The sequence below is a fragment of the Podarcis muralis genome, chromosome 6 (assembly GCF_964188315.1).
Source record: "Podarcis muralis chromosome 6, rPodMur119.hap1.1, whole genome shotgun sequence".
In the NCBI taxonomy this organism is placed as follows: domain Eukaryota; kingdom Metazoa; phylum Chordata; class Lepidosauria; order Squamata; family Lacertidae; genus Podarcis; species Podarcis muralis.
Window position 1 is genome coordinate 16,475,018 of NC_135660.1, and position 27,124 is coordinate 16,502,141.

The 27,124-nt window shown below is 42.9% G+C and overlaps 1 protein-coding gene across 11 annotated transcripts in view; it reads right to left on the minus strand.

Moving 5' to 3' along the window:
* Positions 1 to 2,999: 2,999 nt before the first annotated feature.
* LOC114597953 (uncharacterized) overlaps positions 3,000 to 27,124 on the minus strand; it is a 210,845-nt gene continuing 186,720 nt past the window's right edge. For 8 of the 11 annotated variants that reach the window (XM_028731484.2, XM_077929790.1, XM_028731485.2 and 5 more), the window contains 8 exons: positions 19,609 to 19,737; positions 18,970 to 19,095; positions 17,890 to 18,018; positions 17,292 to 17,420; positions 16,002 to 16,130; positions 15,042 to 15,170; positions 10,124 to 10,252; positions 3,000 to 8,981 (listed from right to left, as the gene is read on the minus strand). In XM_028731484.2, the coding sequence (XP_028587317.2) occupies positions 8,890 to 8,981; positions 10,124 to 10,252; positions 15,042 to 15,170; positions 16,002 to 16,130; positions 17,292 to 17,420; positions 17,890 to 18,018; positions 18,970 to 19,095; positions 19,609 to 19,737 (992 nt within the window). In that variant the 3' untranslated portion in view covers positions 3,000 to 8,889. The other 3 variants (XM_028731488.2, XR_003706925.2, XM_028731492.2) reach the window with 3 other exon arrangements.

The following is a 27,124-nucleotide window of genomic DNA, read 5'->3' on the forward strand; positions in this document are numbered from 1 at the left end:
TGAATCTGGTAACTTCTGCATGCAAAGCAACAAGCTATAATAGCAATGACTGTAGAAAGGACTAGAAAGGATTCATTCTGTGCATTTGGGATTGCAGACAGCCTGCATTTCCTAAGCTTCAAAAAGTTTGTTTGCCAAATTATCCCTTGGCTGTGTGTTACTAAAGATTTGAGGGCATATCATGGCAATGTTAAGTACTTTTGCATCTTACCATTCTGAATAAATAAGAGAGAGATGGTTTTGAGCACCTATTTATTAAATATTTGACCCTTGGACAATTGGGACTTGAGAATGCTTACCCTTTGGTGTGATTTAGTAAATACACTGATCACACACATTCTGCTTATGCAGTGAATGGGGAAGTCAGGGTGCGCATCTTACAATCTGTGTTGAGGCCAGATCTCTATTGGTTGAACCACGGTTACATTTCTGAATACTTGTTTCAGTGCCAAATGACTGATAAAGAAGAAATACACAGAAGAGCCGTGAACATGTTTATTTTCAGCATGATATATAGGTACAACAGAAAACACTGCATTAGTGAACACTCTCATGGCTGTCACTGAGAGGCTGTAAGTGTTTAGTGAGCGGGCTGCAGCAGGGACGTAGTAGGAGTGGGGCAGAAGGGCCATAGCCTGGGGGCACAATTTTTAGGGGGCACGCACCAGGTGCCCCCCCCGAACCTCCATCCCTCTCTACCTGCTGCCAGGGGCCTCTGGACCCCCAAGCCTGGCCTTGCCTTGCCGCTGTGTCCCCGGCCCCCTCACTGAATGGTCGCCTGGTCAGGGAGGATTTGCCCGTCAAGGGCTGCTTTGGCCGGCCAGGCTCCTTCCTACACAGGCGGGCAGGGGCAAGGTGCAGCCCCACTTGGCTCCGGAGGCCAGGAATGAGCTGGTGTGCATGCCTTAATAAACATGCAATGAAACACAGATGCCTCCCAGCATCACTTAATACACTGCAGCAGAGCTCCCACATAAATATAATCTTAATGCGCAGTCAACCATAGTTGAGATAAGACGTTCTGACGAGGAGGGAAGTGGCTGGCAACAATGGCATCCTTGCCGCTTTAAATATGGGGAGGCCAGCTTTCAGTCCTCTTGGTCACCAGCATTTTGATTTCCTGTATAGAGAAGCACCCTTATGGAATTTGCCCAGGATAGTGGGTTTCCCCTTCCCCTCCTGTGGGATAAAGTAGCAGCGTTATAACCACTGATGCTTCTGAAATGTCTCTTTGGCTTTTAGGGAAGGAATAAGAAGGTATAATTTCCATGTTTGTCCTGCTGGCAGCTTCCAATGCTGTGTTGGTTATTACTTAGGCAAACAGAAACCTGCAGCCAATCAAAATAATATGCTTGGCAGGAAAGCTGGGCAAAGTTTAATAGCTCGGGTTCTTCAACATAAAAAGGATAAAAATGGACTAATAATTTCTGGCAGGGCGGAGCAGGGAATATTTAAAATTCTGATTGTTTTCCTATGAGGTTAACATTATGATTACTGAAGTCTAACCTAAAACATGCGGCTCTGTTCCCATGAGCTGAAAGGCAAGTAAAAATCTACTGGATTTAAAAGCAAGGGTGCCAACTGTTCCGGGTGTCCAGATCTGGGTGTCTCCATACTGCTTTCCAAATCCTGGACTGAATATGTTTTCTGTAAGGAAGGGCACGCGGTTGAGACACTCTCCATGGCCTCAAAGCAGAAGGGGATTGCGCTCACCATTTCCTCCTCCAAATCCAGAGCAGCCCCAGCAACTGGCTGCAGCAGCCACTCCATTTTAAAATGTGAACTCTGCCTACTGGTGATAACATTGCCAAAGAACCAAAGAGAAAGAGTTTGTCTGTCTGAAATGTTAGGATGCTCTTGATGCGAATTATAAAAAAGCCGTATATGGCAAACAGGCTGCATCTTGGTCAAAATGTTCCACACTGTATTAATTTTCAACAGTCTAAAGCTTGTATCTAAAGTAGCCCTAAATCTCTTAGGGCCTGGGAGCCAGTGTGGTGTAGTGGTTAAGAGCGGTAGTCTCGTAATCTGGGGAACTGGGTTCGCTTCCCCGCTCCTCCACATGCAGCTGCTGGGTGACCTTGGGCTAGTCACACTTCTCTGAAGTCTCTCAGCCCCACTCACCTCACAGAGTGTTTGTTGTGGGGGAGGAAGGGAAAGGAGAATGTTAGCCGCTTTGAGACTCCTTAAAGGGAGTGAAAGGCGGGATATCAAATCCAAACTCTTCTTCTTCTTATTCCACTAGCACAAGGGTTTATCCTTTGCACAATGGAAAATTTCCTTCCCCTGTACCCCCTCCAATGTGGGTCTTCTGGGTCTTCTCCCCCCGCCCCCAGCAAACCTCCAGAGCAGATTTGCAGAGGGTCCTGGGTGTGGTCTGGGGAAGGAGGGGGGAGGTATGTATCGTAGCGGTAAATCCTTGCACTACTGGAACTAGGGCATTGGATACCAGCCTAGATCTGGAGAAATGCATCTGGTTTCAAAATGTACATGATTTCTCATGTACACGAGAGAGATAAGTTGACAATGAACACTCCTGTGAATGAGTAGAATATGATTTAAAACAAACAAACAAACTGATGGCTGCACGTTAGCCTGGGAAAGTAATTCCCTAAATGTTTTAATTGTTTTTACATACTCACAAGCATGTCATCTCTTAAGAATGGGATGAAACTTCTCATATGAATGAGCTGGCACTTGTTTTCTCGGTGTGCTGCTCTGTTGTTTGTAATTATGTTTGGCTGCATTAAACTGTTCCTTTCTATCTTTAAAATTCTAAAGCCTCCAGATGCAGCAGTGAAATCTACATGGAAGCGCAGAGAATTATAAGACAGCCAGATTTCACGGTAAGCAGCCTCAAAGCAACTACATTTTGAGGTGTCAAACTGTAGGGAGGGAGGGAGGGATCTGTCAATTTTAGTTTTCCAATCTTAAGTTCAATTGCTCGCATTTCAACATCAATTTGCATTTTTTTTAAAAAAAAACACCCAGTCATCGTGAAAAATGGTCAACAATTCTTTTTTTAAGCCCTCAGGAAAATTTGTCAGCATTTTAGTACAAGTTTCTCATAAGACACACATTTTTGTATACCATAATGAATAATACATTTCTGTAAGCTATTTCCCCATATGCAATACATTTTGGCATGTTAGTTTATATGAAGTTTTATGCACACTTGCATCTAATAGCTGCATTTTTGTACACAATATTTGGTTGGAGAACTGCGTCGGCAAATTCAGAGAAGTGCAAATTTCAAAGGATAGCTGCATTTCCATTTGTGTATTGTTTCAGGAAGTTCTAATTAGGTAGGTTTGCTTTAAAATGTGAACCAAGTCAAATTTCTCCTATCTCCCCCACATCAGAGTAAAAATCTGCAAAGACGGGTGGAGCACAATGTGCCGCAAACTGACTTTTAAATAACTGTATCTGAAGCAAACACAGACTGTCCAGTTCTCCCTTCCCTTGTCTTGCAATATATTACTATGACAGCACAATGGAAAGTGTAATTTCCAGTGAGAACTGAAACCCGAGTGAAGTGTTAAAATGAGAGAAAGGATGTCGAACCTTGCTAAAGAGATGCCTGGAATAATAAGGGGGGGGGGGGAGTATGTGCTTTCTGAGAGAGAGAAAAAATGATGTTCTTGTGAACACAAATACATACACACTTACTGGGTGGTATTCAAACAACTTTTACTCAAGTAGACTCACTGAAATTAATAGACTTAATTTAGTCATGTTCATTAATTTCAATAGGTCTGCCCTGAGTAAGTGTTAGTTGAATACCACCCACACAATTTGGTACAAAATTCAAAACTGCTGAAGGGACCCTCTTGGTAGCTCTGTTCAGGACGAATTTGTACCTCTGGTTTAGCATTTCTGAAGCAAAATGTAATGTTCCAGTACTCCAGCATGGTATGTATTTTACAAGAGGCATCATAGCATTCACTGATTTCGAGAAGCTTTCAAAACTAATCAGTAAGCAAAATGATTGTATCCAGGCACATTTATAATATATTTTACTGTTTTCATTGCTGGCACTATGCTAAGACCATTTTAGAAGAAAATTCATGGAGTAGTCATATAAAACAGAGTATAAACAAGTTTGTTAACATTTATGGCACATTTATGAAATATAAAATATACATTATATATCCCCCATGCAAACAAAATATGCATAATAGCTACCTGGGCAGATTCTACATGTCAATGTAATATAGTAGCCAATATTTTAACCCATATGCAGCACAAGCCTATGCACACTTCCTTCAGAGAAAGCCCCATTGAACTCAATGATATTTACTTCCAAGTAAACATGCACAGGATTCTGCAGCCAATCTCCTCCTTTGGTATTTTGACTAACAGGGAGAAAGCCCATGAATAAACTGACATAAAAAGTCATTTCCAGGTCAACTTTTTTTTTAAAAAAACCCCACATTTAATAAAAAAATAGTTTGCTGTTCACCCCAATACTTATTCCTCATTTATAGCCTACCCCGAAACTGGAAAAATAAAATGATCACATTTACAGTACATATTTACAATCCCAAATTCAAAAAGTTGGTAGAGAAGTGTAACAATGGACATGTCTTAGGAATTATGACTGATCGAAGTTTGTTTTTTTGGTCAGGGTGTTGCTCTAAACAAATTTCAAGATATATATGTTCAGGGCGGCTGACTGCAAACCAGAATGCATATCTTGTCCTCTGTGCATCTGTTTCAGAGTATGTAAACCAGTGAATGGCCACTGGTAAAATCAATAGCTTAGTATTTTTCTTGCATTACTCATGTGGAGGGCATTCAGAGATAATGGGAGCAGGGCTAGCTGCAGAGGTTGCAAATGTGTGGAGAACTTATGGAGGAACAGCTACAGCTGTTCACTTCAGGCATCTGTATTCAATCCATGGATGGTGAAGGGTTGGGACCAGAACCAGCAACAATGCCTCACTTTCTCTTCCTTGACAAGAGTGAAAAGGGATGTGGACTTACTTAAAGCCATGGTTTATTTATTTATTTTTAATTTATTAAAGGAATGGCTTTTGCCATTTCTCAACAGGCTTGAAACAACAAATCAGAGCTCTGGTTGGGCAAAGCTACACACGACCCTGATTATCATTTTTCTATCTTGAGGAAGAATCCCACATCCATTTCTCCTTCTCTTCCTGTGACATTTAATATGGAAAACAGATGGTAGCTATGCCACCTCCTTGCACAGCCCATTGTCACCCCCTTATAGCATTCAGTAATGAGGAGCAAGGACCAGAAGGAGCTGCTCTGCTAGCTTCCTGGAAGGTGGGGTTGCTGTGGGTTGCTAGGAGGAAGAGGGTTTCTAGAAGGGAGAGGCAAAGGGAAGGTTGATGTGGTGCAAATTCACCAGCAGGAGTGCTTAGCTGGCTCTGCCAGTGCGTCTGCACCACACCAACCTCCCTGCTGCCTCACCCCTCACAGGGAGAGACTCACCTCCTGGGAAGCTAGCATAGTAGCTCTGCCTCACCCAGGCAACATTAGAGAAATCATGACTACGTAGTGTGCCACATTCCCCATTTTAAATGTTACAGAGTAAAAACGGGGAAGGAGGAGGCTTTGCTGTTTTTGATGGTAGTCTGTGTTCTGCCTCGTGTGGAAAAATAATGACCAATCTTACACAGTGTTGAACAGATTCAAAATGTTTCATGGGCATGCATAGAATTCTCTTCACAGGAGAATTAACACATACCCAGAGCTGTTAAAGTTCATTAAGTAAATATTACCTGGTAGATAACTTCAGTGAAAGTCACCTCATTCTCCCCTTTATCTCCGCCTTGTCAGAGAGTAGGAGAAAATAACATTGAACCCCAATCCAGGCAAAGTTTATCATGCTAAAGTGGTGCAACTTATTTGTCCCACCCATTCCAATGGGACTTAAATGTGACTTCCTTTGGGTTAGGGCAGTTGAATGGAAGCTCACAATCTGCTGTGAGTAGCTGAGCACTAAGTATGCACCAGGTGCCAAACTAAACAGAAAAGTGTCAGGGACAGGGCAGAAAAGCTGGTCAGAGGAACTTACAGTCTGTTAAAGCTGAAGGAGTGAGCAATGTAACAGTTAAAAGATGGGCCGGTCTTTCTGAACTCACAAGTCAAACTCCAGAAGCTCTTTCAGCTTGGAATCCATGAAACCAGACGGGGGCATTTTGTGGGATTTGGGCGGTACCACTGAATCTTTTATCCAATTTAACCTGATACGCCCAATTACTTACGGGTTTATCCACAAAGTGATTTTACCATGTCAACGATGTGTGGCTGTGCTGTCAGAATGTGCCCCCATGTGGTGCAAACTGGTATTTTATGACAGCAGAATGGAGATTTGGTTGTCGTGGTTCACTCTGTTGTGGCAAAAGATACCGATTTGCACCCCCAAGATTTGCTCAGACATAAATGAACATGGTAAAGTTACTTGGTAGTGACTTTTCACACCTCCATAAAGAATGTGAGAATTGGGCTTTCAGTTGGGCATCTCTATAGCGAGTTTGTTAGTTGTAATTAATTGCTTGTTTGTTGTACTACCAAATTTATCGTTATTCCTCCTGTCTGCCTCAGAAGGGACCCCCTGTGCTATGCTTTGTGCTAGAGACAGATAGAAGCAACTGCTGGCCTTGTAAGTTTTAAATAAAAAACGGGATAACAGCAATTGTTGTTTCTTTGTCCTATCCCAACCTGAAACCAGTTTTGCATCAAGTCCAGTCTAGTCTAATTAAGTCCACATGACACCTGCACTCTGTTTTGGCTAGTAAAAAAAGGCAGGCTTTGGGGCTTCTCCATCATGTCCAGATTCCGCCCCAACCACCTTTTAGATTTTTGTTTTGCAAATTACCTTGTAAATCGATGGTCCTGAAAAACTGTACAGTGGTACCTCTGGATGTGAACGGGATCCTTTCTGGAGCCCCGTTCGCATCCTGAAGCGAACGTAAGGCGCAACTGCGTGTCTGGCGTTTCGCCACTTCCGTGCATGACGTCATTTTGAGCGTCTGCGCATGCGCAAGCGGCGAAACCCAGAAGTATCACGCTCCGTTACTTCTGGGTCGCCGCGGAGCACAACCCGAAAATATTTAAGCTGAAGCATATTCATCCCGAAGTATGACTGTATTCTGTTATGAAAAATAAAATCAAAAGCCAACATTTACTACCAATATTGTTTTCTTTCTAGTTCTGCAAGGCACAGTGGTTTCAGAAACACTTTGTGGGCGTGGTTTCTATCTGGAATTTCTGAATGGTGAGAGAACTTGCAATGGGGGAAAAACCTCTAATCTATCTAGAGCAGGGATGGGGAAACCCATGGTCCTTCCGCTGCCACTGGACTGCAACTTCCATCATTCATTGGCCAGGCTGGCTGGGGCTGAAGGGAGTCCCTCAACACTTGGTGGACCACCGGCTCCTCATCTCTGCTCTAGAGCTTTATCTCTGTTGATGTAAAGCGATAGCATCTGTATCCCCAATGCATAACCAGGCAAATAGGAGTGGTTAATTTACGCATCATTGATGAAGTGCAGATTACTAGGTATTCAATGGTTAATTAGTGTTGAGCAGCTTTTTCAAGCTGAGTCATAAATCTATTATTCTTAACTGGAGAGCAGCCATAGCTCAGTGATAGAGCATCTGCCTTGCATGCAGGAAGTGCCAGGTTCAACCCCTGGTATCTCCAGGTTGGGCTGGGTGTGGGCCCTGCCTGAAAATTGCTGGAGAGCTGCTGCCAGTCAGTGTAGACAACACTGAGTTAGATGGACCAATAGCCTGCCTCAGTACAATGGTACCTCAGGGTTAAGTACTTAATTCGTTCTGGAGGTCTGTTCTTAAGCTGAAACTGTTCTTAACCTGAAGCACCACTTTAGCTAATGGGGCTTCCTGCTGCTGCCATGCCGCCGGAGCACGATTTCTGTTCTCATCCTGAAGCAGAGTTCTTAACCCAAGGTACTATTTCTGGGTTAGCGGAGTCTGTAACCTGAAGCGTATGTAACCCGAGGTACCACTGTATATGGCTCCCTATGCTGGTTCTTGGAGTTATTTCAGCAACTACAACAAGTTTGTCATTTCATATTAATGCCTCAATTCAAAGATTTAACACAGACTAATTTGTATATATGTCTTTTTTAAAAATCAGAAGTTTCATCCCTCGCACTTATTCCCATTTATAACTCCTAAGGTCATGATCTGCCTCTTCCCTTGCAGTCTTATCTGTATCAAAAGCGTCACCTCCCAAGTTTAATGAGCTGGATAGGCACTCATATTCATATTGGTTTTGTGTGTGTGTGTGTGTGTGTGTGTGTGTTTGTCTGTTTCTGCATGCAGATCTCCCTGGCTGGGCTGGGGGGAAATACTTTTCTTCTGCCAAATATTTGCTGCCGTTGAAACAATGGCTACTATTTGCTCTGAAAATATGTTCCTTCCTTAAGCACAGCTTGAATAATAAGGCTTGATAAAGGCAGATTACTGAGTAACAGTATTATTATTATTTCTTTTTTTTTTTAAAAAAAAGAAGTATTAAAAGCCTATAAAGATTCCTCTTGGTGGATTTTTTTTTTAATAAACAAGGGTTTGGAATATTTATGTTCAAGTAATGATTTATCTTAGTTGGTGATGACAGGGATGAGAGGATTTCTGCATTTTGTGGGCATAAAAACACAGGACTGACACTTGGAAAGGATACCAAGAGTGGATTAATCAGGAAGAAGCAGGAGGAGGTCAAGAATAAATAAACAGAACAGAGTTTAAAAGTTTTAAGAGGGACCCAGCTACTTAATGGATACTGTAGACCTGCACAAAGAAGTGTGAATTTTCCAGTCCAGTTCAAGCAGAAATGAATAGCAGCTCTCATTTCCAAAGTTAAATACCGTCTGTGCATATAAAACAGTTCATTCATTAGTCCAAGTGTTCCTGTTGTGGCAGTCTTGAAAAAGTATTCCCTTTCTCTTGAGTGTGTTCTTCATGAGACAGAAGGTTCGGAGGGCCACCTAGGGATTTACAGATAAACACACTTAGAAGGTCGCATAAGGCATCTTTGATGAGATTTAACAAAGATTATAGTTTATACTCTATCTAATAAATAAAGCGGTGTATCCAATGTTAGGAGAAGGCTTGGACTGGCCGGTTAAAGCAGGTGGGGGTAGCTGATGCGTCCCAAACCCTTGGTGAGTTAGGGACTTCCCTGCATGCCAGATAGGCTCTAATAGATTGAGCAGACAAGACCAATAGCAGATCCAACAGTCAAGATGGCAGTTTCTGCACATTCTGTAGAAGAAAGTGAGGGGCAGACAGGTCTCATCAACCTGGGAAGGTAGCCCATCGGAAAACTTTGATTCTAAACCTCCACTACAGTGGTCGTCACCCACATCTTATGTCAGTGGAGATATAGATAGATGATAGATAGATAGATAGATAGATAGATAGATAGATAGATAGATAGATATGCATGTATTTATAACAGCATTTCTATACTGTCAAAAAATATCAAGGTGGTGTGCAACAATGCACACTCTGTATGCTCAATGTACAGTAGACCCTTGGCTTATGTTACTGTCGAGTAACGTAAACTTCGGGTTGCGAAAGCGGCAAACCTGGAAGTATTTTTCTGGGTTTCGCCACAGGCACGCTCTATCACGCCACATGCATGCACAGAAGCAGCACCTCTGGCTATGGATTTTTCTGGGTGTGCACAGACCCCTGGAACAAATTAAATTTGTATCCAGAGGGTCCACTGTATATTTATAAGTATAGAGATGCAATAAATAAAATAAAAATGTTGCAGGATATCATTGGTTTTATTTCACCCTATGACTGAGGGAGCTAAAAACAAAACGTTGGCATCAAAGACAGGAGTTGGTGCTCCAATGTGGATTCTTCTTCATATGCAAAACATATGCATGCAGTTGAGCGCTGGATTTGGCCTGGAAGAAGGACTGAAGGGACAATATAATTAGATTGACTATTGCTACAACCTCTAACCTGCAGTATTAGCAGTGGACTAAGACGGCATGGCTGCCACTGGTTGTTCGCAGAGCATAGCCCCCAACCTGCAATATGGGCAGTGAACTACACTGCAGTGTGTTGTATCTTACTCCGCCCAGACTATTTCTTGCAGGCTCTCTACAGTTACCTTCTTTGCAAGATGGTCCCATCCATTTGTAGAGACAAGTGCATTTGCCATTTCGCACGTCGCATTGGGATTTATTGGCACATTGGCACCGCTGAGAGCAGTTGGGGCCATATTTGCCTGGCCCACATTCTGCAAGAGACAGCAAATGTTTATGTCACAGAGTTTTAATTTTTAGTTTTTGCTATCCCCTCTCCATCACCACTGCCACTCACCCCACCAGAAATGCTTTAAAACAGAGCGGGAGAGAACAAGAAAATAAAGAAGGCATGCTAGGAAATAAGGAAACATCGGATTCTTCTCTTACTCTTAATCAACAATTTACTAGCATTTAATCTGTAATATGAATGGTTTGTAGCCAATCAATTGATTTAATCTAAAGATATTCCCACTTTGCAATGCTTCAGTGAAGGTGAGAGGATTCTTAGGAGAGAAGATATTCATAAATATGAAGAAATTTACTCTCTCATTTTTTATTTTTTAAAGAAGATGGCAATGACTCCAATCCAGTGGAGGATGTCACTAGCGGAAAGGAGAGGCAATTCTCACTTATTCCTCTTTTGCTTGGCAGTATCCCATGCCTAAACTGTTCCAGAGAGTTGAACTTTCAGGAGGAATGGAGCGTTGGGGGAAGGAGGAATTGTCAAAAATCACTTTCCCCCCTTCACCCTCTGCTATTGAGAGCCTTCACTAGATTGGAGCACATTATCACAAACAACATTTATTTAATTAAACAAGTATATCCTCCCTTTTGTCAATATTGCTCTCAGAATAGGGAAAAGAACTAAAAGAATAAAGACACCCCCCCAAAAAAAATAACAACCCTAAACTTTTTTTAAAAAAAAATCACCCCAAAGATGTAGAAGTGGCAGAAGCAAAAATAAATAAAAGGATTAATGCAGAAGTCTTATAGCAATCTGGTGGCATTTAAAAAGGTTTGAGAGCATGAAAGTGCAATTGTCCGGTATAATTAAGATGTGTGCCTTCTCAGCCTTTTTTAAGGAACAGCCTTTTGCAAATGAGCACAGACAAGAAGGCCCCACTCTCTGGTCGCCACCCAGCTGTCTTCAGATTGGGGCAGGGGGCACCCAGAGAAGGACTTCCAATTATGACCTCAGTACAAAAGCAGGTTCATGTGGGACCGAAGGGCAGGTGAATGGGTAGGTGTTGCTTTTTTAATGGCTTCCATGCTTGGTTACGTGAAAGAGTTGGGTCTCCGTAATTCTCATTACTAATTAAATTTAAGGTGGGCGTGTGCCTGATTAATTCAATTTCTGTGAATTCTGATGCAAACAGAATTTATCTGCACCTCTCAGACTGATGTGCGAATCAGAAACGACCCTTCAGTAGTTGCACTTCTTCAAATTCTGCAGACCTCAGCTCACTCAATGTACCCAAACGATGTTTAAAAATATGCATTCTGTAGTAAGATTGGTTTAAATATGCACATACTGAGACTCGTTTGTTGAGGCATATTTAGATATTAATTTTTAACAAAAAACATTGCAGATGTGGAAACGGGATAAAGCAAGCTTATGAATAAACCTAAGAGGACTTACATGGACTGAACTGACCATGTCTGCTGCAGGGTGCTCATTAATGAAAACCTCTATCATTCTACTACTACATATTCCCATAGACACTTTCTCTCACCTGGACTGTGATAAAAGACAATAGACCTTTTCTTTACACCATCTGAGCTATTACATAACTAAAAGCAATTTGCTGGGCAGTTAGGATCGCTTCCCCCCACCGGGAGAATTCTTTAGTTCTATTCAGACACTTCAGTTCTTTCAATTAAGGGAACGTTGTGAGACAGGCTCTTGCAAACACCTCTGGGCCTGATTTTAATTTAAGTAATAACCACATTTTCATGTTCATAACAATGTGTATTTAAGACATCTGTTTGAAAGTCTGCAATGTTAATTTAGCAGAAAAAAGCAACCTAATAAAAAACCTCCTATATATTCTCTTGCTTTTTTTTTTTTTAATTAACATTATGGTTGTTTAATGGGTGCTTTACCAGAGTTCAAATTAAAATCAGGCCTTTTATCTTTATAGCTGCTGCACAGTCACAGCTGCTCATGGTTATATCACAGATGAACTCGGCCTAATTGAAAATAAAAATGCAAATAAAACCAAACCCATAACAGCTTTTTAAGCTTTGGGGGTTGCACAGACTGTTTCGAAGAAAATAAAAGTGACTTCTACTTTTCTTTCCTTTTTTTCTGTTTTCCCCCCCCCCAAGGAGTACAAAACTTCACTCTTATTTTTTGTGCTGAGCTTCCCCCTTGTGTTCCCCAGTTGTCTAAACAAAAACACTATCTAGCTGGAAAAGCTCTCTGCATTCAAGTAGCCTTACTCATTGTACTGTGTGGTCCCTATTCAAACCACAAGAACTGAAAGATTGGAATCTTGAGCAGGGAATGGGGCAAGCTAGGAAGAGAGTCATTTCCTTTCTTTTAGGCTCTTGGGTTGGAGCAAATCCCGCGTTTCCAACATCCTGGGGCACTTCATTCACACTGGCTGTATTTGAAAGCATACCATGCCATTTCCCTTCTGGGTTGTGGATCTTGAACTTGTAAGCAACAGGCTGTTTTCCATCCCTTTATAGTCGGGACCACATTTCAACAGTGTATTGTTGCTTCGAGTGGAGACCATCTGGGTTTACACCCAGTGTAAACATTAAATAAGCCTTAAGGCTTGTAATGATGGGACCTCTGCAGCTTCCTTAAGATTTTCCCTGACTATAGCTACTCTCAGGAAAAGAAAATCTGCTTGAGAATAAATCATGATTGCAAAGTTCACAGATATTCTCTCTCATTAATCCAAAAAGCCAAGATCAGAGTAATCCGCTTGAGTTGAGGGTGGATGGAAGAGTCTGTGGCAAAGGAATGGCCACTTCCTAAGACCTGCTTGGCTCTCATAAGCCAGGGAAGTGTGTGTTGGTTCCATAGAATCACAGAATTGGAAGGGACCCCAAGGGTAATCTAGTCCAACCCCCTGCAATGCAGGAATCTCAGCTAAAGCATCCATGGCAGATGGCCACCCAACCTCTGTTTAAAAACCTCCAAGGAAGGAGAGTCCGCCACCTCTCATGGGAGTCTGTTCCAGTGCTGAACAGCTCTTTCTGTTGGAAAGTTTTTTTTCTGAATGTTTAGTCGGAATCTCCTTTCTTGCAACTTGAAGCTATTGGTTCGAGTCCTACCTTCCAGAGCAGGAGAAAACAAGTATGTTCCCTCTTCCATGTGACAGCCCTTACGATTTTTGAAGATGGCTATCATATCTCCTCTCAGTCTCCTCTTTTCCAGGCTAAACATACCCAGCTCCTGCAAGCATTCCTCATAAGGCTTAGTTCCCAGACCCTTGATCATCTTGGTTGCCTCCTCTGCACATGTTCCTGCTTGTCAACATCCTTCTTAAACTGTAATGCCCAGATTTGGACACAGTATTCTAAGTGTGGTCTGACTAAGGCAAAATAGAGTGGTACTACTCCCTTGATCTGGACACTATACTTCTGTTGATGCAACCTAGAATAGCATTAGCTTTTTTTGCTGCTGCATCACACTGTTGACTCATGTTAAGCCTGTGGTCCACCAAGACCCTTAGATCCTTTTCACATATACTGCAGTGGCAAGGAAAATAACTGCACCAGTTTCAGGGCTAGTGCACACACACACACCCTTTTTAGAGGGTGCTAGGGGAATGAGGCTATGCATCTGGCGGACCCAAAGCCTCTCACAGTATAACCCCCACTGTCCTGTTTGGGCCTACTACCACCCTTATTAGGGACACAGGTGGCGCTGTGGTCTAAACCACCGAGCCTAGGGCTTGCCGATTGGAAGGTTGGCAGTTTGAATCCCCGCGACGGTGTGAGCTCCCATTGCTCGGTCCCAGCTCCTGCCAACCTAGCAGTTCAAAAGCACATCAAAGTGCAAGTAGATAAATAGGTACAGCTCCGGTGGGAAGGTAAATGGCGTTTCCGTGCGCTGCTCTGGTTTCGCCAGAAGCGGTTAGTCATGCTGGCCACATGACCCAGAAAAACTGTCTGTGGACAAACGTCGGCTCCCGCAGCCAGTAAAGCGAGATGAGCGCCGCAACCCCAGAGTCGTTCGCGACGGGACTTAACTGTCAGGGGTCCTTTACCCTTTACTTTTAAAGGTAAAGGTAAAGGTACCCCTGCCCGTACGGGCCAGTCTTGCCAGACTCTAGGGTTGTGCGCTCATCTCACTCTATAGGCCGGGAGCCAGTGCTGTCCACAGACACTTCCGGGTCACGTGGCCAGCGTGACATCGCTGCTCTGGCAAGCCAGCGCAGCACACGGAACACCGTTTACCTTCCCGCTAGTAAGCGGTCCCTATTTATCTACTTGCACCCGAAGGTGCTTTCGAACTGCTAGGTTGGCAGGCGCTGGGACCGAACGACAGGAGCGCACCCCGCCACAGGGATTCGAACTGCCGACCTTTTGATCGGCAAGTCCTAGGTGCTGAGGCTTTAACCCACAGCGCCACCTGCGTCCCCCTTATTATTCTCCAGTTCCGAGGGCCTTCTGCTGGTCTCCTCACTGAGAGAAGTGAAGTTACAGGGTTGCAAAAAGCAGCTTGCGGGTGCCATTTTGAGTAAAAAAAAAATGGCCAGCGTGAAAAGGGTTAAGCAGTACCTCCCGATCAGGAAGGGGGAAGGGCAATTTAGTCAGGACACTGTTACATGTGTCTGCTGTGTAAGATCATTTAATTGTAGCATGTTCCTTATTTGTTTATTTAAATGTGTGAAGCAGTAAAAAATGGCAGCCCCCTCAAATCTGCAGCCTTAGGTGGTACAGTCTATTCTACCACTTCAGGATTATCACATTGCTCTGCTTCATACCAGCAACAGGGAAAGGGGGGGGGGGGAATGAATCAGTTTTGTTCCAGGATCTTACCAACATCACACCTGTCCCCAGTTGTGCCAGGCGGGCAAAAGCACTTTCCAGTAACTGGGTCACACCGAGTTGATCCTGCACACTCACAATGATGTTTGCATTTGTCTCCAAACATTCCAGCTGGACAACCTGAAAAAGCAGAGCATTGGCATATATATATATTGCCATTGTAAGAAAGACAATGCAACGTAACTAAATAATTTGCCTTAACATTTCATTTAATACCAATACCTCTTGACAGGACTGCTTCCCATGTTCAGAAATTACATGGCAAGCCAGTGTTTGAATCTAAAGCATCTTTAGCATAGCTAAACAGGCCCCAAGATGCTCCAGCACTTAGGAAGACACAAGATTTTCCCACCAAGGAAGAATGGCAGATGAAGTTGATGGACTATATGGAACTGGCGGAAATGACTGGCAGAATCCGAGACCAGGGAGAGGAGTCAGTGGAAGAAGATTGGAAAAAGTTTAAAGACTATTTACAGAAATATTGTAAAATTAATGAATGTTAGAAGAACGTTGGAATGAAGTGATATGGCTTCAGTAGAAAGGTTATAAGGAATTAAGTACAAATAGATTAATAGAGTATTAATGGAAAAATAAGGTTAAAATGTGTTAAGATAATTATAGGACAGAAAACAGGGGAAGATGGAAAGGAATAATTAATAGAAGTGGAATACAAAAAGGGAGGCGTGAGGAGGTCGTGGAAATATGTGAAAGAAAGATAAGATATTGAAATTTCTTTTTCCTTTTTTTCCTCTTTTTCTCTTTTGATGTGTTTTTAAATTGTTTTTGTTTTGTCTTGTTAGTTTTTAGTGTCATGTAGTGTCTTTGTATTGTAATGTATTGTTTTTTCTTTGCTTTTTTTGGTAAGTGTTTAAATTGTTGCAAAAGTAAGAAATATTATTTTTTTAAAAAAAGATGCTCCAGCACTTGGGCTGTCTTAAACAGGAAATTTACCTTTTTCACAGTGTACCCCTTGGAAACCTGGAGCACACACACACAGCCCAGTCGCTGGGAGACACGTGGCTCCATTTTTACAGTTGCAGGGATACCGGCAGTGGAGACCATAAAATCCAGATGGGCAGGCTGAGAAGTGAAACAATAATGTTATTTCAGAAGATGCACCATTTTCACAGGATTTTGTCCCACACTAATAGTAATGTTGGAATGCTGGAAGAAGACATCTGAAGGGAGCTCTGTATAGGGACGTTTTTAATGTTTGATGCTTTATTATGCTTTTATATTTTTTGGAAGCCACCCAGAGTGGCTGGGGCAACCCAGTCAGATGGGCAGGGTACAAATATTAAAATAACAAAATACTATTTAAAATCATCATCATCATAAATTATGAAGAGCCTGCCAGATCAGGGCAATGGCCCACATAGCCCAGCATCCTGTTCTCTCAGTGGTGAACCACATGGCTATAGTAAATCTACAAGCAGGATTTGAGCACAACAGCACCCCTTGTGGTTTCCAAAAAATACAGTAGTATTCAGAAGCATTAGTTAGTGCCTCCAACTGTGGAGACAGAATACAGTGGTAGCTCGCAAGACAAATGCCTCGCAAGACGAAAAACGCGCAAGACGAAAGAGTTTTCCGTTTTTTGAGTCGTTCCGCAAGACGAATTTCCCTATGGGCTTGCTTCGCAAGATGAAATGTCTTGCGAGTTTTTTCTTTTTTCTTAAAGCCGCTAATAGCCGCTAAGCCGCTAATAGCCGTGCTTCGCAAGACGAAAAGACTGCAAGATGAAGAGACTCGCGGAACGGATTAATTTCGTCTTGCGAGGCACCACTGTACAGCTACCATGGCTAGCAGCCATTGATGGCCTTATCCTCCACGAATTTCTGATCTATAGTTTAACTATGCACCGCGTGAAGATTTGAACATTTCAGTAAGAGGATAGGCTGGTATGGTAGCTAAGTGGACCTTCATAGGAACCTGACTTATACCAAGTAAAACCCATTCGTCTATCTAACCCAGTATTGTCTACACTGACTGGCAGTGGCTTCATAGGGTTTCAGATGGGTCGAGATATGGCCCTTCCAATAATTTAAACTATGTACTACTTCACAGATGCCTACATACATCACTCAATATTTTCTTCACTTAGCAGCAGAACATTTTGACAATTAGTTCTAAGGAGATGCAACAAGATATTAAAATTATGTCTGTGGTTATTCTTGCATAGGCATGCATTGTTATTGCCAAGCTAGCCTCTTGGCTTTGCTTCCTTGGCCGATTACTTACTGTAGTTGCAGGAATGTCCGTAATAACCTTCTGTGCACTGACAGCAGCCAGTAAACCGGTTGCAGGTTCCGTTATTCTGACAAGCGCAATCTAGCTGACAATCAGAGCCATATTTTCCAAGAGCACATTCTGCGGGGGGGAAATGTCCAGAAAACCTTACTAATCTAAACCAAAAACTGAACAATGCTCCCCTGCTAAACAATCACAAGGCAACAGGAAGATCTGAGAAATATTGCAAACTCAAACCCTGCTGCTACTTCTTCCAGATTAAACATGATTTTACATAGCTGAGAACATTGCAAGTAAAACTGTTTCAACTATTTGGAGGGTTTCAAAAGCATTAGTAACAAACCACATCTCTTTTATCATGAGGTTTTGGGGTAGTTTTGTATCTTCCCATGAAATGTTCTCAGCAGTTATATCCATGAGTTCACACCAGTGACCACTACTCTACGAACCAATAAACTCAGCACAGCGTAATTTGGTCATTTATAATTGGGCTGTCTGGGTGAAGAGAATTGCACCATAAATCCCATGCAAATATGTAGGGAAAATGCTCATCTGTAAACAACGCAACGAAGGAGAAAAGAAATACTACCTTTCTCACAGTAGCGTCCCGTCCAGCCAAGTCCACAAATGCAGGTCCCATTCACGGGATCACAGATGCCACCATTCTTACACAAACATTTTAGCTGACAGTGGGGGCCATATCTTCCCTGGGGACACACTATAGTAAATTAACAAAGTGTTTTTTTTAAAGAAGAAACAATAATTTAGTGCAACACAAAAATGAATGCCATAGCTAAGGGAGACAATCTCCATTCCCTGGACAGCTTCCCACTATACAGGAGAAGAAGGAGACTCCTGGTCTTTCAGGTATCGTTGGGAGTCCCGACTCCCATCAACCCCATCAAGGATGGTTGTGGTTGTAGTCCAGGAGCCACATCTGGAGGGCTACAGATTCCCCACTTTGCTCAAAACAATGAAATTGTAAAAGACGAGCAAAGCCAGGAGAAGGGACTGTAACATGCACACACAAATAAAGAAAAGGATGAAACCATGGATTGTTGATGGGGTGACAGCCAGATTCCCCAGTGCACTCTGAATGTGAAGCTGTCTTCTACAAAGTCTGAGTAATGGACCATCTAGCTATGTCAGTATTTGTACTGATTAGCTGTAGTGCTCTAGGGTTTCAGGCAGGAATCATTTGCAGCCTTGAGATGTCAAGGATGGAACCAGAGACCTTCTGCATGCAAAGCAGTGAGCTGCAGCCCTTCCCCATGAATATTTTTCCTCAAAGGAAACTGAAGGTTAAGGCAGAAATGAATGAAAGGATTTTTAAAGCCCATTCATTCTCACAGGGATGATTTTACCCTTGCTCTTTCCATACGATCTTTATAAGACAGAGAAAGAACTTTGCTAAAAAGAATTACATGGATCAAATTACATTTTAAAATAACCATTTCTTTACGGAAACACCATTGAGCAAGAGCTGGGGATGGGTGAGACAACAGATAAGAGACAGAAGCAGGTAGGAGGCAATAGCATGACAGTGGTATTAAAACTTTTGCTTCCATTAGCCTCCAAGATTGGAAACTCTGACCAGTCTTGAGGGAGCACAGACATTTATTAATATTGCGCATTTGTTCTGGCTGTTTAAAAGCTGATCATCTCATACATTGAAGGCAGTTGGGTCCAATTCGGCCAGGTGGACAATAGCACTCGCCCGTCACCGAGTCACAACGTCCTTCACCACAGGAGCAGAATAAGGCACAGTCCTTCCCATAGTGATGCTCTGGACAAGCTAAAAGGAAGAAAAAAGCAGCATGGTTTGCCAGCTCATTGCAAAAAGTTACATCTGCAAGTTCCTTTTCTTAGGAGAAGGCTGTTCTTTTTACTCTACTAAGGCTGTGTACCCAACACAGATTTAAAACACATTCAGAGAATTACCCCTCCCCCCATTTCCCGGAAACTGCAGTTTGTTAAGGGTGCTGGGAATTGTAGCTCTGGGGAGGGCAGGCTACAGTTCCATACATACTTTTGGGTGGGCAGAATGTGCCCTTAATGTGCTTTAAAAGCATGGCATGTACTCAGCCTGTTTGCTAGAAAATATTTAGCTTCGTTAGACATTTTGTGTTAAATAAGCCCCACTGCTTCCTCACCAGGGGCTGGGATTGCTCCATGTTTAAATGTGTGCCAGCAACTGTAGTCATTGTGATATATGGAGCTCACTTCCTCATGCCCAGTGCATGGGCTGCCCGCAGACATTTGATTGGCTGCTGTGGGAAACAAGACGCTGGCCTAGAGGGGCACTTACTTTTCCCACAGTCCGCTCCGATGAAACCAGGCAGGCAGTCACAGGCTCCTGTCACAATGTCACAATGCCCTCCATTCAGACACTGACATGCTTTCCGGCAGTGCGGGCCGTATGCTCCTTTGGGGCATCCTGTTGAAGTCAGGAGAAAGCATCTCTGAGAAAAGACATTCAGTACAGAAACCTGGGCCGTGTAGACACAATGCATTTCAAGCAAGTGGCCTCTCCTCACAAGAATTATGGGAAATGCAGAAGCTAGAGTTCCTAGGGAAGTCATGCGCTTTAAATGTATGCAGTGCATGCAGCCTTTGGTGTGATCTTGGCAGCCCTGGCTTACTCCAATCACATAAAAAACAACAACTGGGTGGGTCCTGATTTTAGAACAAAGGGGCCAAATGTGTGACAGTAGAATACTTTTCCTCATGCTTATCTTCCTGCGATTCCTTCACTCACCCAATACTTTCCCCTCAACTAAGCTCACTTCTAGGCTTCAACTGACGGGAAGAGACTACAGTGAGAGCTTTATATACGACTGGGGATCACCCAAGTTCGGACCAAATGGTTTTCCTCCATAACTTCTTACGGGATTTTTATGCCACCAGCATCCTGGCTTCTGAGCCAGGAGAACCCCAACACTTAGTCAACCACAAGAACCAAGGTGGCACTCCTACCTAAAAGACCAGCACCAGCTTTTTAGCTCAACAGGGCCATGCAGCCTCCATCGCTGGTCAAATCCACACCTCACAGCTAAAGAACACAGTTTCTCCTAAAGAATCCTGGAAACTCTGGTTTGTTGAGGGTGCAGGGATTTATAGCTCTTTGAGAGGCAAACTACGGTTCCTGGGATTCTTTGGGGGGGGGAATATGCTTAAAATGATATGGTGTGGATCCATATCATCACTGCAGCAGGCAATATTGAACCTACCAGGCTCACCACTCTGAAAGGACCACTGCATAGCTACTCTTGCATCCTTCAGTAGGTACCACCTATATCCTGAATGTGTCATAGTTTAAGCAGGGATGTTTATTAGCATGCTTTTCCCATGTTGAATGCTTGGAAAACAAAAGTTTATCTGTGTCCCCCCCCCCCTTGCAATGAGTTTAGTTTCCCAGTTGGTTGGAGACCAAGGCGACATGAATTCAAAAAGTAACCTTGAGTCACTGCAATGCCCAAGAAATCTCTTTTGCTGCAAATATACAGTCAACACCCCGATCAAACAATCTGAGTAGATCAGTTTTCCTCTCTCTTTTGGCAATTTAAAGACACACACACAAAGAGACAGAGAGAGAGAGACTTGAATTCTGCTGCTTTTGGTGTCTATATTTGAAATCTCGGTTCCTGGCAGAGAAAACTGAATCACTCCAGCATCCTTTTTTAATATCTACCAAGCGGATAGAACACACCCTTCATATAATGACCTCATTTGGCTTGTCTTGCGATGAATGTCTCTTTCGCCCACCACACTTCCCTTCTGGTCACTAGTTGGCTTTTGTTTAAATAGTTTGCTATTTACTCTGCATCAGACACCTGAGTCTGAATCTCCCGCCCCCCCCCCCACTCCCTTGTCCCCACAACTCTTACTTGGCAAAGCTCATGGAATTGTTTTCCAGTTCACACTGACACCGTTTTGTTCCATGACTGGAAATGGTTAGGGCAATTCATATAATCCTTCCTCTTACCAGTAAACTTACCCTCCTAACTTGCTATTTATTTCAGTTCAACTGCGAGCAATGGATCACACACGTCTGTGGCCAACATTTAACTCAATTATCATTTAATACAGCGCCCTTGTCTGTTCCCACTTTCCCAAAATGGGCTGTCTGAAGACGGCGCGGCCAGTTCACACACAGCCCTGCCGTTTTCGTATGCTAAGCACCCATAAAAAGAGGGTTTCAGCTTCCAACTGCCAGTTATCTAATAAAGACATTTTCTAATTTAACAGTTTCCTGTGTATCTGTGTTATGTTTTTTTTTTCTGGGAACTGCAGGAATGGCAGCCAACCCTCTCAGTCATTTCCTGATTTCTTCCTTCTGGCCTGGATTAGTCCTGCCATGACCATCAGTTCTTAAATCCTTTCACAGCAGTAGCAAGTAGTGGGGGCTTCCCTTACCAACACACACACACACCCCCAAACCCCATCCCCCACAACACACACACACACACATTTGAAACACCACCATTGCTGCAGTCAAGAATAGGACATTGCCTGCTTCACGTTTTGCTCAGGTTATACAGATGTTAGAGACCTAGTGTTTTTGAAAAGTTAAAGCTGGAAATTGGGGGGGGGTTGGTTCATCTGGGGTGGTGGTGCCCTCTTGCGCCTCCATGGATAAGCATACTCCCAATTCTGTCTTTTTCTCCCACCACCCTCCACACACTGTTTGATGTTCCCAGTAACAGCTTCCTTCTGGAACCCAGATGTTCTGAAGACCCATAGCGCAGTTCGGCTGTCAAAACTGAAAGATCACCTGAGATCTACTGAAAAACTGATGAGCCAAATTAGCACATGTGACAGCAAATGCATATTTGCAACATGCTTGGATTAAAAATAATAATAATAGTAATAAAAAGCAAACAGCATCAGCTGAGAAGGGTGTTTATTCATGGAACTGATAGGCAATTTAACCCTTTTCTTCTCTGCTGTGGTCCTAAGGTGAATCTCAAACTACTATTTGCTTTAAGGGGGGGAAATCACACATTGGTGCATCTGAAGCAGAAATGGTTGATTGCCACACTCACCCATAGTCAACCCTCTGGGAATGGCCTGTCAAAGTAGGTGTGGTTGAGATATAAAAGCAGCATCTGAGTATCACAGTTTTTTGCGGCCCTCCTAGCACCCTGCCCAACATACCCATTTGGGGGATGGGACTGAAGGCCGCATGGACCCATGGCCATCAATCTCTGCTTAAAAACCACCTAGAAAGGAGAGTCCACCACCTCTTGTGGGAGTCTCATCCACAGCTCTTACTGTCAGAAAGTTCTTCTTGATGTTTAGTCAGAATCTCATTTCTTGTAACCTGAAACCATTGGTTTGGGTCCTAGCCTAGAGAGTGGGAGAAAACAAGCTTGCTCCATCTTCCTTGTGACAGCTCTTTAGACATTAATTCCTCTTAAGAAGGAATTAAGATGATCGTGGAGCTACCACTGAAATCAGCCACCCTAACACTTTGTTCAGCTGATCAGTGTCCTGGTATCATTATGGTGCCTCCTTTTCCAACCAGGTCCTGGCATCACTGGGGTTGGGGGAACAGGAGTCTGGCTTTTTCAGCATCCGTTCCTGGTCTCTTTAATGTGTAGCTCCACCCTTAACCAATGCTCGTTGCCATTCAAACACCTTGTTTCGGTGTGCCTTTCATCTGGATACAGCTGAGTGATGCCATGACATTTACTGCTCACTAGAGCAAATTTAGATGTTGGGGTGTGTTGCTATCGTGCATCAGACATATATGCCCTTGCACTGATTTATGGGTGAATAAAACGATTCTTATTGCTAGGCTATCTGCTTCCTTTGGTCCCTGCCAAGACACTATTTCAATTCTTCACTCCAAAATTCGAGAACATGAAAGCCCAGTTGCTCTTGGCGGCTAAAAGCCTCTGCTTACCAGCCAGCTACACCTTTTATGGATAATTTCTTGTGCTGCTTTTTCTCTCTCCCTCTCATAGTACTATAAGTATAGCAATTGTTGCCAGGAAAGGTTTCCAGCCCTATCCAACCACATGCTGGTTGGACTCAATCCAGCTCAACTCCCAAACTAATTTTTTTTTTTTTTAAAGCATACTAAATGTTCCTGCCCTGGAGATAGTAGAATCATAGAATTGTAGAACTGGAAGGGACCCCAAGGACTATCTACTTCAACCCCTGCAATTCAGGAATATGTGGGGGATTGAACATGCAACCTTGGCCAAATCAGGCTAATGGTTTGACCACAGGGGTCCCTTTTTCAGCATTAATCTCCAACCAAGCACCAATGTTCTATGATGCATGAAGCTGCCTTACGCTAAAACAGACTGTTGGTACATCTAACCCAGCGGCAGCCAACACAAGGTCCCCTGCAGATGTTTTTGGACCACAGTTGTCATCAGTCCCTGCCAGCATGGCCGATGGTCAGGGATGGTGGGAAATGCATCTCAACAACTTCCAGAGGGTACCACCTTGGCTATCTCTGACCTACCCTAATATCCTCAGCTCAGAGGGCCAACCTAAATATTACACAAAGAAGCATGTGAAAGGATTGTTGCTCTTTTCAGGTAAGGTTCGATGACATGCCAGCAAATTCAGGTCGTGCAGTTATAGTTAACTGGGAGGTCTCCTGCAACATACCCACTTTCCCCAAATTTCTAGCTTTTTGTGATAAGTGACTGGAAAACATGGAATAATAGTTGATTTGATAACATCATCTAACCTCTACATGGACAAATCAGAATGAATGCTCATTAAATAGCCAATGCCATCAAAAACCTTACTGCAAAAAAATAAAGGTGAATGCTCAGTAAACTGCTTGGAAGTGCCCATTCTTGAGAGGCATCTAGCTTTGTCCTGTCTAGTAATTTGTTCTTCATGATCTCAGGCATGAGTGTTTCCTAGACCGGCTATCCAAGACTAAAGATGAAAACCATGTATTCTGCTACTGAGATGTGTTTTCAGTAGTAGAGTCCATAGATACACAGGTTCAGGTATGCTCATGCAGAGCAAAGATATATGATTAGGGAGTGGAGAATCCTATTTCTTTCTCTCATTTCCTCCATTCTCTCATTTAGCTTGCCCAATGCACTGAGTCATCCGTAGGAAGGAGCAAGTTTGGCTGTGTTTGGTACAGATGTAAATGTGGGACACATGGGGCTACCATGTTCTCAGAGGATCTTCCAGTTATGCTTCCTTGCAGATGTCTTATCTCCTCTCCTACTCTCGTCACCATTTGCCAAGCTGCTGTTGCTGTGAAACCATCATTCCAGTGGTGTGAGCCTTCCACAAGAGCATCAGTAAGATAAACAGATGGTGTCCAAGAACAGTGCAAATATCCTTTTCATGAGCAGTAAGGCTTTGCAATAAAGCTAGCCAGGGTCAAATGAATCATCTTCCAACAGTTAATTATTATTATGATTTACTGAAAAGTAGTAAATCATTAAATTAGTTTCTGCTCTTGTAAATATGAACAACTGACAAGGAGAAATGTATGTGCCTGTTAAGTCCCATTGAAATAAACAGAATGTAAATACTTGTAATGCTGTGCTGGACTGCAACTGCAGGAGGCAATCCATCTGCAATTACTATACGATGTATTTCACACTGTATGCCCTTTTATTGGACTGAAAGTTTCACGGGACCAATCCACAGGACTTGATCTGGAAATATTGTGCAACTTCACAGGATCTTGTAGGACAGGAGTAGGGAACCAGTAGCCCTCCAGATGTTAAAGCTATAGTTTTCCCAGTAGTGATGTATGGAAGTGAGAGCTGGACCATAAAGAAGGTTGATCGCCAAAGAATTGATGCTTTTGAATTATGGTGCTGGAGGAGACTCTTGAGAGTCCCATGGACTGCAAGAAGATCAAACCTATCCATTCTTAAGGAAATCAGCCCTGAGTGCTCACTGGAAGGACAGATCCTGAAGCTGAGACTCCAGTACTTTGGCCACCTCATGAGAAGAGAAGACTCCCTGGAAAAGACCCTGATGTTAGGAAAGATGGAGGGCACAAGGAGAAGGGGACGACAGAGGATGAGAAGGTTGGATAGTGTTCTCGAAGCTACCAGCATGAGTTTGACCAAACTGCGGGAGGCAGTGATAGACAGGAGTGCCTGGCATGCTCTGGTCCATGGGGTCACGAAGAGTCGGACAGGACTAAACAACAACAACAACAGCCCTCCAGATACTGCTGGACTACAACTACATCCAGGACTGATGGGAGTTGGAGTCCAACAATCCTTGCTGTAGCAGTAGTGTGAGGGAGGACACATTTACCACCACTCCTCCAGCCATGGTTTCCTATGTTTGCTGCAAATGGGTGCAGGTAAGCCTTCCACCCTTTTGTAAAAGAAAAGTCAAATTTCTGTCTACCGTGGAAAAACAGAGGCAGCCCTGGATGTATGCTCAGCCAGTTCATAGTTGCATGCCCATCAACTGCGGAGTGGGGCATCAAGGGTTGACTTGCATGTGTGAATGGCCTATGGCAGCTCAAACACCACAGGGAGAACGCTCAGCTCATCCCATATCAGATCACTGTTTTACACTGGTGGTTGTTCACACATTCAGTAGCTGCAAAGACAGAAAGCAAGCAATGTGCATGCATGTGTGAACTCACCCAATGTCTTTAGCCCTGGGCTAAAAGGCCCTGTCTTCCTGTAAGATCAGTGCAGAAAGAATGGGGCACACCAGAATAACTCCCAATTTATGTGCATCACACACAGCCTGCCCCCCCAAAAAATAAAAAAAAATCCAGGCTGTGAACTAAAGGGAAGATGTTTTATTCTTGGAAGAGGATGCGAACAGCAAGAAAAAAATGCTAATTTAAAGCTGCAAATAAAAAGATAATGAATTATAATGCTCCTTTTTAGCCAGATCAGTTCGTGTTTCTTATAATTCATCATCTTTGTTCCACTCCACAAATCATTTCACGGAAGTCACTCTTAGACACATGGCTTTGCTGATTTAGAAAAAAGTTATTATGAAGAAAGTCTTGGCCAAGTGGTGGTCTGTCCTTCAGGTTACTCTGCATTCCTTGACTCAGGACAGCAATTTGTTTTAATTTGATTGTTCCTATGAAGGTTGTGCAGTGTAAAGGCTGACTTTAACAGATTGCTTTTGATTTATTGTTACTTGCAGCATGTCTTTTTTATAACCACCATCCACGCTCAGTTGAATGCTTTGAGCTTTTGGGAAACTTTTTGGGGGTAGTGTATGCGAGTCAGAGTCAATGGGAGATATGTGAAACAGCTTTTAGAGATGTGTGAAATACTTCTCCCTACAAACTTTTAATTTTACCAAAAATATTTTGACTTCCCTTTAAATTCCCAGGGACATTATCTCTGAAGTGTATGCAGTATCTAATTTTCCTTTGCAGTAGCAACTCTCATATTCACTATCAGAAATAAATATCAATATCAATGTCACTTGATAAGGAAAATTAGGCCAAGCATATTTCCTAAATCAAGAAGATGCACCCAGCTTGTTTTCTACGCTGCCAACTGTACTGTACACCCTTTTACAGAAGAGATAATCAATTACAGCCATTTAAAGTCTGTGATAAATATGCTGATTGATTCATCATACCAATCCACCAATTAATGCTTTTAGCACTAATAAAATTGTTAACGGATAATTGGGAAAGAGTCCTTTACCCAGCAGAATGCGCTTTGCAATAAATTCTTCCCACCTATAAATCAGTCCTTTTATTTAAATTTATATCCCACCCTGTCCCATAGGCTTAATGTGGTTTAGAACATTTTAAAGTGAAAAACGACAGATAGAGTATAAATATGCACATAAATATATACTAAACCTGGGTTTGTCAACTCGCAGCC